Raw genomic sequence first — 16,907 nt, forward strand, 5'->3', positions numbered from 1 at the left:
CCTGGGCCAGTAGGACACACACAGAAAGACCTAAGCCACGTTCTCTTGAGATCAGGAGTTGCAGAAAGCATCTAAGCTGTTCCTGCCCAATGAAGGGTCATGGTTCTACCTAAAATCAGCACAGTTGGGTGAAATCAGCCCTATTGGGAAAGAAGATGCTCAGCAAAAATTTGGAAGAGAGACAGATGATGAAGGACTCTGGCACTGCAAATTCAGAGCAAAGGAGCCATGGAAACTCAGGAAGGTTTGGGTTAGAAGGGATCTTAAAGCTCATTTCATTCCAACCCCCTGCCATGGGCACGGACACCTCCCACTATCCCGGGCTGCTCCAAGCCCTGTCCAGCCTGGCCTTGAAGGCTGATGTTCCCAGTCCTGTTCATCCAAGCAAAGCAAAACAACCGTGGAAAGGGAAAACATCACTTTCCCTGTTAGACCTCTGCACCTTATCAGCACCCTCTGCTCCCTGCTACAGGTGATCATCGAGGGCTCTGACTAAGTTTTCCAAGCTTTTGAGATGGAAATTCCTACAAATCAGGTTACCTCACTGCAGTCAGGAGGGAAAATTAGGTGAGAGTCGAACTGAGTGGGAGAGTGGCTTTAGAGAGAAAAAACAGTTGATTTTGACTGATAAAGCCTTAAAATAACAGAACAAGAACCCCCCGAGCTGCACAGTAACCTTCCATTTCCCAAAGAGCCGCAGGGTGGGCTCTGTGCAGGGAGTGGAGAGAAAGGGACAAGACTGCTACGACTTTTCCCAGGTGAGGAACATATCAGAGGTCTGTTCTAAGCTGGCCTTCTTCCAAAAGCCATTAATTAGTACCTGACAATCACCCTCATTAACAGTCCTCAGCTCTCCACATTAAAGCCAGATTCCTGGTGGGCTACAACCCCAGCCTCTGGATTTGGAGCGAGGCTTCTCTGCTGCAGCCCGGAGAGAAACAAATTAAGTGTGGGTGTATTCGTTGGAATAATCAATAATTAGCAGCGAGGATCACAGAAAATTACAAGCAAGCAGAGAGCAACGCAGAAGAACAAACAAATGGAATAACGAGCTTTTAATAGCATCATTATGGGATGTGGAAATGTCCTGGACACGTTAAATTCGAGTTCTCCCAGGGAGACTTAACACATCAGAAGGGCTATCGATGGATGAGGGTGTATTTAGCATCTCATGACTGAATCATGAATTCATGAATTCTCCAATTGCCATGAGAGCAGAAAGTGAGTTTGGGGAAAGACTCTCACTCCATGGAAGAACAGTTTTTCCACCAAAAAGGAAAGGCCAAGGCATCAGGTTCTTTTTTCCCATGCTGGATCTTTGAATCTTGACTCTTCTCATTCTCCAATCTACTTTGAAAACAGAGAGGAAGGAGAAATGTCAGAGCTAAGAATTTGTCTCAGAACCAACCAAACATCGTTGGGAAAAGTGTATTCAGCTCCAACAAGATGCCTATTAATTTGTTTCCCACCCTGTGGAATCTGCAAAAAGAAACCTGCATATGCAAAACATTTTGTTTGTGCACAAATGTCGTGGCAATGACTAATTAGGGTAAAAAAAAAATTAAAAATAAAAGAAGCAGACTGTTGGAAAAATTAACAACAGTGAAATAAGACCCAAGGGACACAAATCAACACATATTGTCAAGTCTCCAAAGCAGAGATGGTTGAGGCTAGAATATGATGTATGGTCTGCTCTGAAATGGATCTGAATTGAGAGTACAATATTCAGAGGAAATCGGAGATGTGTTTTTCAGAGGGAACATGTGACAGTTTCCCCAGCACTCTGGAGCCTACACTGTTGTCTTCAGCAAGTTGGTCACCATGGCAACCTGAAATTTTTCTGTAAGACAATTTTGTTAGTAAAATTTTAGAGATAGAATTGGGCAAGAAAGGAGAGTCTACACGTGTGGAAGGGATTAAATAGAGTGACTCTCTAAGAACAGCTTGTCCAAGAGCCCCTGAATCCTGCCCAGCCCTGGAGATGAGGGATGCCAGGACCAGCCACTGCAAACCTTGCTGGGGACCAAGGGACAATAGAAGAAACAGGAACCAGAAGGAACAAAGGAAATTCCAGCTCCATTTGAGGAGAAAGTCTTCCCCCAAGAGGGTTCCTGTCAGGAGCCCAAAGAGGATGAGGGATCTCTATCCCATGGTATCCCAACCTCAGGTACACAGCCCTGCTTTGAGAGGTCCTTCCCAACTGTGTGAGTTTTTGACAAGCTCATTTCTAAAACCCAGCACTGCTGAAGGCAGTTGAGAGCCCTTTCCATTCCTCCAGTGAAGAAAGTCCTCTTGGTTTTCTCCTGGGATTAGATGAAGGAGCTTGTGAAGTGTCACAAGCTCTGTGTCCTCCCTGAGCCGGAACAATTTCCTCCATGCAGCTGTGGGCCTAATCCTTCAAAACAGATCAGGAAGAGGGGGGACAAAGGGCAAGACAAAAATTGCTGCTGTTCACAGCACCAGGAGGCTGTCACAGCGATTCTCCTCTCTGCTGTAACACCTCTGGCCCATCCCTGCGCCACACTCTGACCCCAGCAACAGGAAAGGTCCTGCCTGGCTCTGTTTCCCTCTGAGCCCTTTGCCTCTGAACAGATGAAAGCATGCTTTCCCCTGCCACAGCACATCACAGCTGCCAGCTGACACTGAGGCCATCACAGCCAGGCTGCGTGGCAGGAGCGATAAAACAGCAGCTTGTCATTTCCCCAAGCGCCAAACTGCTCCAGCTCTCACTCCCAAAGCTCATCCAACACGGATGCTCTGCAACAGATCCCACTCTGCAGGGATTTTCCTTCCCTCTGGTGCTTCCCTCTTTAATTTTTTTTTTCCCCCTCACGGAAAGCAATAAGCTCCTTTATGAGAACCCCAGAAAGTGGGTGGGTGAATGGGAGAGGCAAAAAACAAAGACATGAGGATATAAAACTGCAACTAAAGTCAAGCAGCTCCTTAATGAGGACACTGGGGATTAAAGCTCAGTTTTCCATACCCCAGGGGAGCTGTGAACTCTGCTCTGTTATTATATTTATAGGAGTCAGGTAAACAAACATCCATTTCACTCTGAAGGTCAGATCCTGGATTTCTTAGATATGAGAAGAGCCCCAATGCTGCCTGTTACTCTTCCATTGAAAAAAACCCTCACCCTAATAATTTATATTAAGGATGCCAATCTATCCACTTCTGCAGGTGCAGTGCTGCTAATCAGCTCCTCACGACTGCCACCACCACCCTCCTGCCAGCAGCGAGCTGTGCCAGGTGACAGAGACCTCAGCCAGAGAGCAATTGTAAGGAAAATACAGAAAACTTGAGGAGTAAATCACAGGCCCTTGGCTTGATGCTGAAGGAAGCTGATTTCCTGTTGAAAAACACTTTTCTTGTGTGATTAACGAGTAAGGCTCAATCAGCATTCAACATCTACTTGTATTTTGCAAAGGCAGGAATTTGTTTCTTGATTTTCCTGTTCAAGGACATGAAGCATTGCTGGGGAGACTCCGGATACAATTCACGGGTCTGCACAAGAAAAAACTGCCCTAGGCAGTTGATTCTGGAAGAGTAAAGCATCAGGGCCCTTTTGCTCCCTGGAGATTAAGGCGACTGGCAAGTTTGAACCCTTTTTAGGCTCCTCTTTGCAATTCAGAGCCATGAGCACCATTAAGCATATTCCAGTTTGTATCAGGCTCGGGTTTTTAACAGGTGATCAGCTCTTGTACAGCAGCTTTTCCCCCCTCCTGTCACTCCCTGTGTACCTGAGCTATTTATGGGGAAGACTGGGCCCAGAACACGAAACAGGAATTTCACAATCTCCCTAGTTCTGGAGATGGACGAGGAAATAAATCCAGAAAATCTGATTAGGACTTGTCACAGAAGTAAGCTCATTAATCATTGATGGGGTTTTTCATATTCAGTTCCTAATTCCTGCAGGCACCAGCAGACTGGTGGGTCTGAAGACTGCAGACTTGAAAATGTTCTTTATATAACAATGGCTCTGTTTGATTTTTTTTTCCCTGAATATTTAGCACATTCTAATAAATAAAAAAGAGCTACAAAGCACCAGTGAGATCATTTAGCCTAGCTTCTTGTACAAAGTCAAGTGCAGAATTCTCCTGAAATAATTCCTGAAACCAAAAAGATAAGAAGGCCTAGCTCAGAAATGTAAAATCCAGCATGAAAAACTGTCAGCCACTTGCCTGAGCAATTTTTTGCAGCAGTCAGTTACCCATTCTGGTGTGTAAAAGGAAAAAAAAAATCACATTTCATTTCTTACCTGGACTTGTCTAGCTTTGCCTGTCAGCACCAGGTTCTTTCAGTAAGAGATGAAAGTCTTCTATTATTAAATTGCTATTTCCCCAGCCTCCTCCAAAATCTTCTCAGCTGAGCTAAGCCAGTTGAGCCTACTGCCATTTCAAAACTCAGCACTCATTCCCCATGCCCCCACCAAACCCTGCATGGCTTGTAATAATGCCAGCCAGGATCACACATATGCCAAAACCTAGGGAAAACAGCAGGGAATAACTTTTCCTGGCCTCAGATGCATGAAATCTGTTTAATTTTTGGCTTCAAATGAAATCCTCTAATTCTGGATGCGAACAAAATCAGGAAGATTCCTCTCCAGACTTTGCAACTAATAAGTCAAATCGATAAAAGCCAGAGAAACAAGGGGCTTTGGGGGTGGAGTTGATATTCTCTTTAAATCTCCTGATGTATCTGCCTCTGACATGTCCAAAACCCAGGAAACTCGTCGGAAACACAGCTCCACAGATGACACTTGCACGAAATATAGCTCCATAAACGACACTTACAACCCGTCTTCAAGAGCAGACAGAAAGTATTAAATTTCCTACTGCTCTGGGTTTCAAGAACCATAAATTTCTCCCCTCTTGCTTCACATTCTATTTTCAGGAAGATTTTACATCTTGCTTTTGGTTTGGAGATTTGTTAGATGTTAGACACAAGAACACAAAGCATTTCTGAGTGCTGCTTAAAGGGAATAGCTCTTCTCGAGAGCCAAAGAATTAAAGATACCTGGCACTTTCCAAAGGCAAAGAAAAGTTAGATATTCCTGTAAGAAGACAGGCAGTGATAAAAAAGACCTGTTGGCTTTAGTGGCTCAGGGATAAACTAAAATAGCATATGGATTTAATGAAATAATTCTTACAAACAGAGCAGAGTGCCTGGGTTTTCCTTTGATATCTCGTTTCCAGGAGAGCAGGAGGCTTGTCTCCTTCAGCGCATCGAGGTTTACCACGGATATGCTTATGAGTAACATGTGTTAGCTTTTGGTGAGTCACCGGTGCTAAATTCCATCTAAAACTGTCTCGTTTCCAACGCAGCAGGCTGGAGCTGAGCTCCACACGCAGGGAGCGCTCAGTTCTGGCAGTCCACAGGGACACAGACCTGCTAATGATATGTACCCGAACTGCTCCAAGTCTTTTTAATCACAAAGACAGAGCACTAAGTAATTTCCTCTTCCTTCTCAAACGACTTTAAACCTGTTTAGCATGCCAAAGAATGAGCTCATTCCGTGTTGCTAAAACTCTTTCAAACCACTTCCCTTTAGATGAACTCCTTAAGATGGCAGGTAAAGCATCAGCAGCAATTAGAGCTGCTCCCACACAGAGCTGCAGAGGCAGGTCAGCAAAGGTGCTTTGTGTAGGATGGGCCCTGCCAGCTCCAATAAATCACGGGTGCCTTTCATCATCATTCCCATTAATTGGCTCCCAAACATCTCCTTCACGGATTCTGCAAGACAAGCACTTCCCCTGGGCAAACTACACCGTGGTTCTCCCAGATCCCTTCAGTTTTTATTTGAGGAGCTGTGTGGCCCTGGGGCAGCTGATTTGGCACAAAGACAAGCCCATTCCTCCATATCCCTTCTCTGGATGTGCTCCAGCCCTTCACTGGCCTTGTCACGGGGAAAACGTAGGCAAAAAGGCTAGGACCCTACACTAAACTCAAATTCAGAGTTTATAAATGGATTTTTCTGCATGCTTTTCACACTACCCATACCCCAAGGACACTGGTGTACATCAGAGGATACGGGATGGACAAGTGAAAAATGAGTGACAGCCATGAATTCTGTAGCTGGGATGTTTTCTGAGGAGTGAAGCAGCTAAAAGTCCTTCATCCTGAGCAGTCACTTCCCCATCCTGCCACAAACCTGCAGACCCAGGGTGTAGAACAGCTAAACCTAACCCTAAGCCTACCCTAACCCAAACCCCACTTCCACGGGTGGTCCAGATCAGAAAGATGTAGGAACAATGAAGCTGGGGCCCTGCTGGGATAGCCTTTTCCAACTCCAGTGTTTCTGGAGCTGTAGGTTCTTTGACTCACCCAACCCACACTCACCCAAATCAAGTTATTCCATCTTGTCAGGGCTGAAGTAGCTGGGTTTGTTCCAGTCTCCACGGCTGCTGCCTCTTCCCCTTGAAGGGAAGGCTTCAGGAGCAAAGTCATCATCTAGAAAGAGAACATGGAAAAGTCTGTGAGCATGAGATGCTTTCAAACTTGTGTTGATTGCTGCACAGAGAAGCTGGGGCTGCCTCCGGATCCCTGCAAGTGTCCAGTGCCAGGTTGGATGGGGTTTGGAACAACCTGGGATAGTGGAAGGAGTCCCTGTCAAGAGCAGGGGATGGAACTAGATGATCATTCAGATCCCTTCCAACCCAAACCACTCAGTGATCTGAGAATAGAAAATATTCAGCATTGCATTCTGAATATATGCAATGGTTCTGGTTCACACAGAACCATGGTTCACACAAGTACTGGTTATGAGAGCACAAATCTGACAATCCAAAAAATGTATAAGCCTCAGCATGGCCTGGCTTGGCAGGACAGTGTCCTTCCTGCACCCTGAACTAGACACCCCCCTGCAAGGGAAAAACCAGTTGCCCATGACCAGGAGCAAACAGCTGATCTTTCACATTGTCTTCTCCCTCAGATGACCTTGAGGTGCTCCAAAAGGAAAACTTAGGTCAAGGTATTCCAGCATGGCAGAACTGGCTTACCTTCCCTGTGAGTGCTGCCTCGCCTGTCAGGGATCATTATTGGCACCTGCATCACCTGTAAATTAAAGATATTTCTTTAAAAACCTCACCTGGCAAGAAGTTCCTCCTCTCCATTTCCTCATGTTACAGATACATGGTACAATGTTGGCCTCTCACAAGTATTAAGATGAATGCTATATGTAGCATGTTAAAATGGCTTTGCTGTAATAGTCGATATAGTACGTTTTAATTAGGGTAACCTCCAGTGAACAGATGATGGGGACCCTGCTGCTATCAACACTCACCATCTGTGGAAACAAGGATCCAAGGCCCAAATTAAAAGGTGATAAGAAGAGGATTAAAGCCACAAGCCAAGACACAGGCATGCTGTAAAAAGGCGGACCCAAGGAGTGGCCATGCTAAACAGTTCCTGGAAAATGTAAACTAGTAAATGGAAAAGTTTGAATATGCATAAAGATCTATGAATATGTGTCAGGTTGATGCAATAGAAATGGTATATAAAGGGTGTTTCCAAAACACCAGGGGTGCTCTTGGCAGAGTGCCAAGCACCCTGCAGTTTTAACCCTCTGTTTTATTGTCTTAGTCTCCTATTGTCTTTTTTTATTAAACATTTTAGAATTTACCAGGAAGTGAACGTTGTTTTTCACACTCAGGCACTAGGTGGTCACTAAAGTAGTTCCAAACCCCATTCTTAATTTCGCTGAAAACAAGATTATTGCTGGTACTCCTGCATATGACTCCATAATCCTGTCAAACTCAGGTTATTCTGTGATGCCAGACTCAATCAATCACAATTACATCTCCCATCCAAATACCACCTCAGGTACATCAACACCATTTCAGCCAAGCTGAGAGTCCCTGAGCAGAGTTACAGCTCCACAGCAAGAGCTACAGTGCACTTGCTGCATCTCTCTGCAGAGGGAAACACTTTACTTTTCAAGTGCAGTAATTCCCTTCGGCATTTATTCCTTATTAACATTGCAGGAAATATATTCCCCAGCAGGAATATTGGCAACAGCGCTGAATTTTAAGTGATGGTTAAGGAAGACTTGGGGGAAGATGTCTGCTTGTAAAAGCAAGTGTTTGTGCTGAGTGCCCTGTTAAACAGTGGTTGTGTCAACCCACAGAGGACTGACTGAACATCCCAGACTCTGTTACATATTCCAGTACTTCACATGCAGTCTTTCTGCTCTGCAGAGCCAGGCTTCCTGGGGTGCACTTACTAGCCAGCTCTGAATGGAGATATTGAGAAGAAAAATAAAAAAAAATAATAAATGAAGAGCTAATTTGGAAATTCAAGCTAAGGAAAAGTAACAAGGAACACTGTTTGCTTACAAGACAGCTGGAGAGGAACTTTTCACAGGGGCTTGTAGTGACTGGACAAGGAAGACTGGCCTTGAGCTGAAGGAGAGCAGGGTTAGATGGGATATTGGGAAGAAATTTGTCCCTGTGAGGATGCTGAGGCACTGGCACAGGTTGCCCAGAGAAGCTGTGGCTGTCCCATCCCAGGAAGTGTTTCAGGGCAGGTTGGACATTGGGCTTGGAGCAACCTGGGATAGTGGAAGGTATCCCTCCCATGGCAGGGGGTGGAACAAGATGGGCTTTAAGGACCCTTCCAGCCTAAACCATTCTGTGATTCTAGAATTCAACTTCTTCAGTTAGCTCCCTGAATTTTCCAAAAATAAAAGCTGTCCATATCCTTGCTTGTTAAACTTTGTTCCCTCAAGCACAACACCCACTGTAAAGCTGTTGTGAATGCAGACACACACATTCAAGAGTCAATTCATGGATAAAGTGGACACTGGCACAGTTTGAAAACAGCCAGCAGGAATTCCCTGGTTAGGTCAGCATTGAATAACACCCTAAAAACCGAAAAAAAGAGCTCAAAAAGGGAACAAAGGTCTCAGCAGACAAAATGTCCTTGGGTTGTGCTGTGATGACATGTTTAGCTGAGAGCTGGGTTAGGTAACAGAGTCAGAGCCATAGGGATTTGTGTGTGTCCAAGAAGTGCCAGTCACTGTTCTCCAGGCCCAAACTCAACGAATGAAGTGCTGGAGTTGTTAGATGTGCCAGATTGCCACAGAGACTCTCACTCTCCTAGGCAAGGTCAGAGCCCTCAGCTGATGGAAAATGTTACAACCAACAGCTGGATTTCAAACTACAGCCACTTTCCTGATCCAAACCTCCAGCTGCAACAGGAGCACACACAGACACCTAACTTCTCTTTAAAGAGTGTAAGCAGAATTTTCACTCCTCCAGGCAGCAAAAATCTGGGTTTCCCCCTTCCTTACCTCCTCGCTGCTCATCGATTCAGAGCTGAATGTACCGCGATGGCACCTCACGGTGATGTTGGCAATCAGCTCCCCGGAGACTTCCACAACACTCCTGCAGGAAGCAGTGGGCTATAACAGAACAAAACAGATCAAATCTCAAAGAGCAAACATCCAACACAAACCTTCTCATGGGAGTCCCATTGGTGGTGGGAACCTACAGAAGGATTTAAAAAACAAATTCCATGAGAAAGAAACCTGAGAAAGATTATACATGACTTCCCACACGTTATTGCTCCACAACTACGTGTTTGTTGTACAAACCTCTGAGCTTGCTCGGGGTAAGAGAAAACCTCCACATCCTTTTCACAGCTCAGCACAAAGAGAAGGACAGTGCAGGGCTACACCAATAGCAGCTCCAGCTCTGGAAGTGAAACTACCCTTGATGATGTTGTCTCTGCAATTGGACAAAAAACTGCAGCAAAACCTGCATTCCACTTCGGAAAACACATCCTCACACTACCATCTTGTCCCAAGAAGAAGTCAGGGGTGGTGTCAGTTTAGGATACACTGTAGTTAGGATACAGTTCAGGATACACCTAGTAGCCAACATTTGCATTTTTAAAGAAAAATAGCAACACAATAACCAATGATTATGTGTGGCGCCATCCACACAGAGGTATGAGCTGCTTAGCTCCAGAGCAGAGAGGTGATTTGGTCCAAGTAACTGTGCACAGAAAAGTCCAGTCTTGAAGACAATGTATTTCCACCAAAACTGGTGATTTAAGACTCAGAGAAGAGCAAGAGCTGTATCAAGAGCCTTTTAATTTCAGGCTGAGAGTGAAAAATCTGAAAGAGATCAGCACTGTCAGCACAGAAGGGAGATCTGCACGGCACAGGAAGATAACTCTTTATGTGGTGCCCAGATAGGTAAAAGCAAGAGAAATATCAGCTCTTTTACCCTCTTATCTCAGAGAACAAGCCATTTCTTTTATGATTTGGCCCCAAAAGCACACATACCTTCACTTTTCCCAGGCACAAATCCTCTTTTCATCTCCCTGCCCTCCCCACTGACCAGGCAAAAGAATTCCCCACCACTGACCCTCCCCATCTAACACCCACTCCATGCTGCAGGTTCTATCAAAAGCAGCCAGCCATTCTTCATTTCTTAGCACCAGCAGCATTGCAACCCATCCTGAGAAGTTCCTTCAGGGAAGGGAGGGTTCCCATTCCCACCAGGGCACCTACCACGAAAGGCCCAGTTCTGAAGTCACAGGTGAAGGGGTCTCTCCCTGAAGCTTTGCTGCACACAGTCTCACGGATGCTGAACTGCAGATCTAACCTGTAAGCATTGCTGTCCCACATGTCCACCTGGTGAAAGCAGGGTCAACACAACACATCATTAGTCCCTTCTGATTATTCTTTTCTCTTTCTCATAGTCCAATCAGTGCTTTGCTAAAGATGGGAGACTAAAAAAAAAAAAATTAAAAAAGCAATGCCCCCCCCAAAAAACCCCAACAAAGAACAAATTCCCACTATTTTCAAATACTTGGGGGTTTTAATCTGAGCTATATAAATCCATACATATCTTGACATTCATTCTTGCAGAAAACTTGATACAGGCCACCTATAGAAGCAGAAAGGTTCTGAGGGTGTTCAGGAGCATGGACATTATAACTTTGAATTAAGAGGTTTTAACTCCTTAACTCCGGGAGTATCCAGTATAATTCTGAGCACTGCTAATTAAAACAGATAAGGGTTTCCTGCTTGCACTTAGACTCCAGCAGACTTATACCAGAATTGGTGCATAGAGACAGATGGCCTAAATAAAGATCAGAGAAAGAATCTGAATTGTGTGCACATTTAATCAGTGAAAAGCTTCAGGTAAACCAGGTTGCTTGATGTCCAAACCAAAGCAGTTAGCTGGAGGTATTTAAAAACATAACTTTTGAACAAAATCCTACAAGACAACCCTCATGGACTTCTACTCCAGGTGTGAAAAATCTGAATTCCTAAAGTATTTTAATTACAAACTTGTATACAAAAGATATTAAGGTTCCTAAAGCCATAACTTCAGATAATGGCCCAAACCCACCCTCTTTCAAGCAGCATTAGCCAACTCCAACTAAATCTGAGTTTCCAGGACTGGGTAGAAAAGAGTTTTCCATCCCAGCAAAGCACATTTCAGGTAAAGGATCTCCATTGTCTGAGTACTTACTCCCATGACTCGGCTCCTGACAACACCATACAGGTTTCTGCTCCATGACTGGGAATTGATCCGTGCAATGGAAGCATTGAGAGCCTCTTCTGTGACAGGGAGGTCATAGTCATATGCTGGAAACCCTGAGAAGGAGGCACAGTTCCATCACAAGTTCATTGTAGGTTTGTACTTTCCCCCACAAATCACCCTAAGAAGGAGGATTAGGCTCCAACTTACCTGAACATGAGAAAACACTCAGTGTGAGGACAAAAATTAGGATCTTCATAGTGTGTCTTTCAAAATCCTCCAGTCTTTTCCCTTTCCAAGCAACGAATCCCAGTGCACATCCCTCTGGCTTTATATAAATGCAGCCTTGATCCTACACCTGACCTCCCCAGATCCAAGCTCTGTTCCAAACATTGCTCTTTAAACGGAATTGATCCCCGGGTAAATATTTGTTGTCAGCCTTTCTCCATTTAGCAGTAATTCTCTGATAAGTGTTGGGCTGCAGTGCCTTTTTCTCAGGACTGAATTCCCCACTGGGGAATTCAGGGAACACTGAATTCCTGACATGTTCATAGCAAATGGCAGAATCTAGTTATTTTTTTCTCTTTTAGCTTTCCATTAGTTTTCCATGACATGAGTCTACTCTGTCCTTAGCACTGGACCCAGGACCTTCATGTCTTGGCAGCAATTGGAAGCACTTCCAAGCTGATGTTCCCTGAGGATTCCCCAGCACCAGAGGGAATTCACCCACAAGGAGCTACCACCATCACCCCACAGAGCAAAGCACCCATGAGAAGCCTCCTAGACATGAGGCACATGGCATATACTGGGACACACAGTTTCAGCCTAAAACTCAACGGGATTTTTGGAAAATGATGTTGGAAACTGCTGTCTCCACACAAGCTCACCTGTTGTTGCCTGTTCAAAAGGCAGAGATGGGTGTAAGCATGTCCACGCTGAAGATCCCCAAAGCAAAATTCCTCCATTAACCTTCAACTTGCAGTTCCACTTAAATCCTGTGGTACAGGCTCATTTTAAGAACTTCCCAAACAGAAGAACTTGTGGGACGTTCAAATTTAAGAAGAAAAAACATAAAGTTCCTCCTTCTTGTAAGCAAAAAGAAAAATCAGTGGGCACTTTTTACCAGCCAGCTTGGATTTCAGCATTGGCAACAAGGCCAAATATGTCAATTGAAACTTTTCCCAGTCAAAACCCGGAGCGTCTCTCTACATCCATTCTCCTTGTTTTGTGCAGCTGAAGATGTTCTCTCCTGGCTCTTGGACACCCTCACCTGTAGTCAGGAATGTTCTGCCGTGGCTGTGATCACACCAGAGCACCACAATACAAAGGATTTGAACCTAGCTGGAGACTCTCAGGAAGAGCCTGTTATGCCGTGCCCAGCTTTCCTGCTGCCAGAGCCAAGACTAGGCTGCCTCAGATAAAGGGAAAACCTTCAGGTGAGCTCTTTGACCTGCTTCTGCCATGGTTTCTCTGCAATCAGTCAGCTGGTGATGAAACACATAGAATGAGACTGCTCCAACCATTCAAACAGCAAGTCTTTGGCATTTAGAGTATCTTCAGATCCTCACTGTTTTTCACTTTGCTGTAGTGATCTGGATAACATTTAGCTTTCCATTTCATCCTAAAAAGGGAACCATTTGCATTTTGTATGCTCGGACCAGTTAATACTCCACTAGAAGCTGAATATGTAAAATTCCTTCCCAAGCACTGAGGCACAGTGTTGCAGCCAGTCCAAGATTAATTTTAAATATTGAGCCAACTGCAGAGTTTAAAGATTGTCCTCTCAGAGCAGATCCTAAGAAATGCTGCCAGCAGGATTGTAGTAATTCTGAGTGGAACTTGGAAATTGTTTAATAAAATCAAAGTTCCTCTGCAGAGCCCTGGCTTTACAGCATCTGGAGAACAGAGGTGTTTGCTATTCCAGCTCCCTGAACCTCTGCTTTCTGTATATTTAAGGAGTGGAATCAATTTTACATTTTCAGACTCAAGTTCTGGGTTTCTAGGGAGGTCTGAGATTTTCACCACATTCTCTTTGTGCCCAGCTTCCAGCATTTGCCAAAAAGGACTCTGCTAGGAAGCACCAGGTGGTGAGTGGTGCCGTGGAAAACAGGGAAGTGATGAAAAGTGAGATGGAGAATTGACAGTTTCAGGACTAAACTGCAAGTTCCAGATGCCAAGGCAGCTTGGGGCAGAGGGATGGAGTCATATCCGATTTAATCTAGACACCAAACAGGCGTTAGTTAAGAAATAAGGAAATTAAAGCGCCTCTCTTAGATGACTAATTTCAGACTCCTTTCACTCCCAGCAATCAAGTTAGCTCTATTCCCAGACAACTGGAACAATAATTTCTCTTTGGGAGTGAAATTTTGGTAATTGCAAGACACATTTTCCTTTAAAATGTAAATCAACCAGCATCATCACATGCCTGTATGCTAAAAAAAGTTTAAATAGCATTCTAGTAGGCACTGAGGAGCTATTCCTGATCCCTTTGTTTCCTGGACATTCAGATGACAGATGAAAGTTAAAGGAAAAACAAGTGAATTCAGAGCAGTACATTCCTCTGTTTTTCCATAGCTTTTGTGGTGTGCCATTAGCAAAATCAAAAGGTTCCTGAGAAGTTCTTCATCATGGGCATGGCATGATGGAACCAGGGGGAGTGGCTCCCAATGCCAGAGAGAAGAATTAGATGGGATATTGAGAAAAAATTAATCCCTATGAGGGTGGTGAGGCCCTGGCACTGGTTGCCCAAAGAAGCTATGGCTGACCCACCCCGGGATGTGTTCCAGGGCAGGTTGGATGGGGCTTAGAGAAACCTGGGATAGTGGAAGATGTCCCTGCTCATGGCAGGGGGGATCAGAATGAGGTGGGCTTTCAGATCCCTTTCAACCCCAAGTGTTCTATGATTCTCTGAGTAGCTTCACCACACACACTCTTCTTCTGCAAGAAGACTTACATTGACATCAGCCAATAGAGGCAGGAGAAAGGCTTCTAAATTTTGCTCAGACTAACAGAGGATTTGAGACCTGATCCATAATTCACAGACACAATTCACAGTCTCTGCTTTGATTCTCTTCATAGCTCTTCTGTGTGTCCCTTAAGATACTGTAATAAAACCATACAGCCCATGCAGACACTGCCTGTGGGTTGCTGAATATTCTCCAGCCCTTGACCCCCTGGGAAGGAGAAGAAGCCTGTGAGATTCCAATTTTTCTAACTGCTCACACACTGTCCTAAGCTGGTACCCTCTGCCATACACTTAAGTCATATGATGAGAAGCTGAGGGAGCTGTGAGGGCTCAGCCTGGAGAAAAGGAAGCTCAGGGGACCCCTTCTTACTTCTACAACTCTCTGACAGGAGGGGGCAGCCAGGGTAGGTTGGGCTCTGCTCCCAGGGAACAAGGGACAGGATGAGGGGAAATGGCCTCAGGCTGTGCCAGGGGAAGCTTAGGTTGGACATCAGGAGGAACTTCTCCATGGAAAAGGTGTTCAGGCCTTGGAATGGGCTGCCCAGGGCAGTCAGAAGTCTCCACCCCTGTAGGTGTCCAAGAAACACCTGGATGTGGCACTCAGTGCTCTGGGCTGGTGACAAGGCATTGGGCACAGGATGGACTCAAAGGTCCTGCAGACCTCTTTCAACTAAAATGGTTCTGTGATTCTACACAGTGTCTGATCCTTTTGACACTGCAGGTCCAGTGGACACAACCTCAACCTCTGCAACATACTGGTGTTGCAGGAGGAGGACTTTCACAGTGAAGCAACAAAAGGCACAGGTTACAGCAAACAAAATCACAGTAACACGTACGAGATGGGTGTTCTGAAACTTCGCAGCCTGCAGCAGAATCTCAGAGCCCTCACTTGATTATTTTCAGCCTTTGAAACTTCAAATATTTGAACTTTCAGAGGCTTTCCTGTGCCTGCCAGGTCAGGAAGAGCAACTCTTACAGGGTCATTGCCACAAATTTGTAGCTGATGCAAGGCAAACATTTCCTCCAGACCCAAAGACTACTGCCTGAAAAAACACAAGACCACATCTGGTTTTTTTCTTTGTAAGTTTTCCAGAGCCTGCTGATTGTTTTCAAGGTTTTCTCCCTATCCTTAGGGCACATTCTCCAGAGGTTTTCCTGTTACATCCTTTTGCATCTAGTCAAAGTTACCTGCAACGACCAGTCAATCAAAGCCCTAGGAAAAATTGAACTCCTCAGTGAACATGGGCAAAACATTAATCTCCAACATCTGAAGCCATTAACTGCCAAATACTGTCCCCAGTGTCATAACCTCTTCCCTGTGAGTGTCCAGATGCCATTTAAAAAGGGCTGCCAATGACAACAATTTAAATATTTTTGTAATTTCCACATTGGCATTAAAATCCTTGACTAGAAAAATCACATGTCAAAATTTCTAAGATTCTAAAATATCAAAGCTGTCATTTTCACCCTGCAGTTTAGAGTGTCTGAACAGTCACACACAGTTTTAGTTTTAGACAGGACAGAAAAAGTCCCTGGTGTTCAGCCATACCTTTATATCATCATATACTCCTGATGATTATTTTAGGCAGGAGCAGCAAAGGCAAGAATGAGCCAAACAAGCTGTTCCTGTGTTCTCATGTCCTGCACAGCAGTAACTGGGAATTCAAGAATGGATTCAGGAGGCAATGGGTGCACAGGGAGCCAAAAAGACTTTGGGATGCTGAAATGGACCAGCCTGGTGCCTGTGCCCGGGCAGCACCGGGCTGAGCTCCAACTGGACAATCTAACAATGGTTGAATGGACACACCATGGGCCACTGCAGACTCCTACTCCTAGTTCTGTGAGCTACAATGTTCACCTGAAAACAGATGATTTTTTCATCTTTGCTTGAAATCCAGGTTAGGCAAAGGTAAACATGGAAAAGTGTTCTTCCAATTATAGGGACAGCTGTGCTTGCACACCACCTGTGCCCATGGCAGGGTGGTTGGAACTGCATGATGTTTTCTTTCCAACACAACGTGCTCCGGAATTCTGTGATTCCCCAAGTGGAAAGCATAACTGAGCCATGGAAGTCCCTGCTTTTATTCAGATCCTGCTGCTTATTCCTTTGTTGCAAGCAAGTCCAGGATTTAGTTTCAGAGCTGACGCATCTGTCATTAAGGCGCCTTCACAGAAGAGAGGGAGGACGAGTGCAGTGCAGGGCTCGTACCCCATCAGAGTCTCTCTCTCTATTGTGATGGCGCCAAGGCCGCTGCCTTGGGACACCTGAGTGCGGAAGGCGAGCCCGCCCTCAAGCACGGCCATCCAAGTCAGTCACGGGCACAGGCTGCAGCTGAAGCTGCCAAGCGTTGCTGTGAGGCTGGCAAGTCAAGAGAAAGCCATTGTGGCCAATTCTGCAGATGCCTTTTGCCAAACCAAAGGCAATTGTGCCCACAGCCTCCCCCTGT

At 45.1% G+C, this 16,907-nt stretch overlaps 2 protein-coding genes across 3 annotated transcripts in view; both read right to left on the reverse strand.

Annotated features, from left to right (window-relative positions):
* TRPM8 (transient receptor potential cation channel subfamily M member 8) overlaps positions 1-16,907 on the reverse strand; it is a 688,444-nt gene that overhangs the window by 559,333 nt on the left and 112,204 nt on the right. The gene's annotated exons all lie outside the window — the stretch shown is intronic.
* Positions 1,041-11,819, reverse strand: SPP2 (secreted phosphoprotein 2). Of its 2 annotated transcripts, none has more exons than XM_015634098.2 (7): positions 11,706-11,819; positions 11,487-11,611; positions 10,517-10,639; positions 9,290-9,400; positions 6,999-7,053; positions 6,340-6,450; positions 1,041-1,347 (listed from the first exon to the last, which is right to left on the reverse strand). In XM_015634098.2, exons 1-6 carry the CDS (start codon positions 11,752-11,754, stop codon positions 6,350-6,352), a joined length of 564 nt encoding a protein of 187 aa, XP_015489584.1. In that variant the 5' UTR covers positions 11,755-11,819; the 3' UTR covers positions 1,041-1,347; positions 6,340-6,349. The 2 variants fall into 2 exon arrangements, with proteins under 2 accessions (XP_015489584.1, XP_015489585.1); XM_015634099.2 differs by having other exon boundaries at positions 1,041-1,350.

The sequence above is a fragment of the Parus major genome, chromosome 7 (assembly GCF_001522545.3).
Source record: "Parus major isolate Abel chromosome 7, Parus_major1.1, whole genome shotgun sequence".
In the NCBI taxonomy this organism is placed as follows: domain Eukaryota; kingdom Metazoa; phylum Chordata; class Aves; order Passeriformes; family Paridae; genus Parus; species Parus major.

Excerpts from the sequence above, each read along its gene's own strand:
- SPP2 (XM_015634098.2), bottom strand. The coding sequence starts at position 11,754 with ATGAAGATCCTAATTTTTGTCCTCACACTGAGTGTTTTCTCATGTTCA. Across the intron at positions 9,401-10,516 it reads TCAGAACTGGGCCTTTCGTG|CCCACTGCTTCCTGCAGGAG; the intron begins GTAGGTGCCCTG and ends GTTCTGTTATAG. Across the intron at positions 7,054-9,289 it reads AATCGATGAGCAGCGAGGAG|GTGATGCAGGTGCCAATAAT; the intron begins GTAAGGAAGGGG and ends TTTAATTTACAG.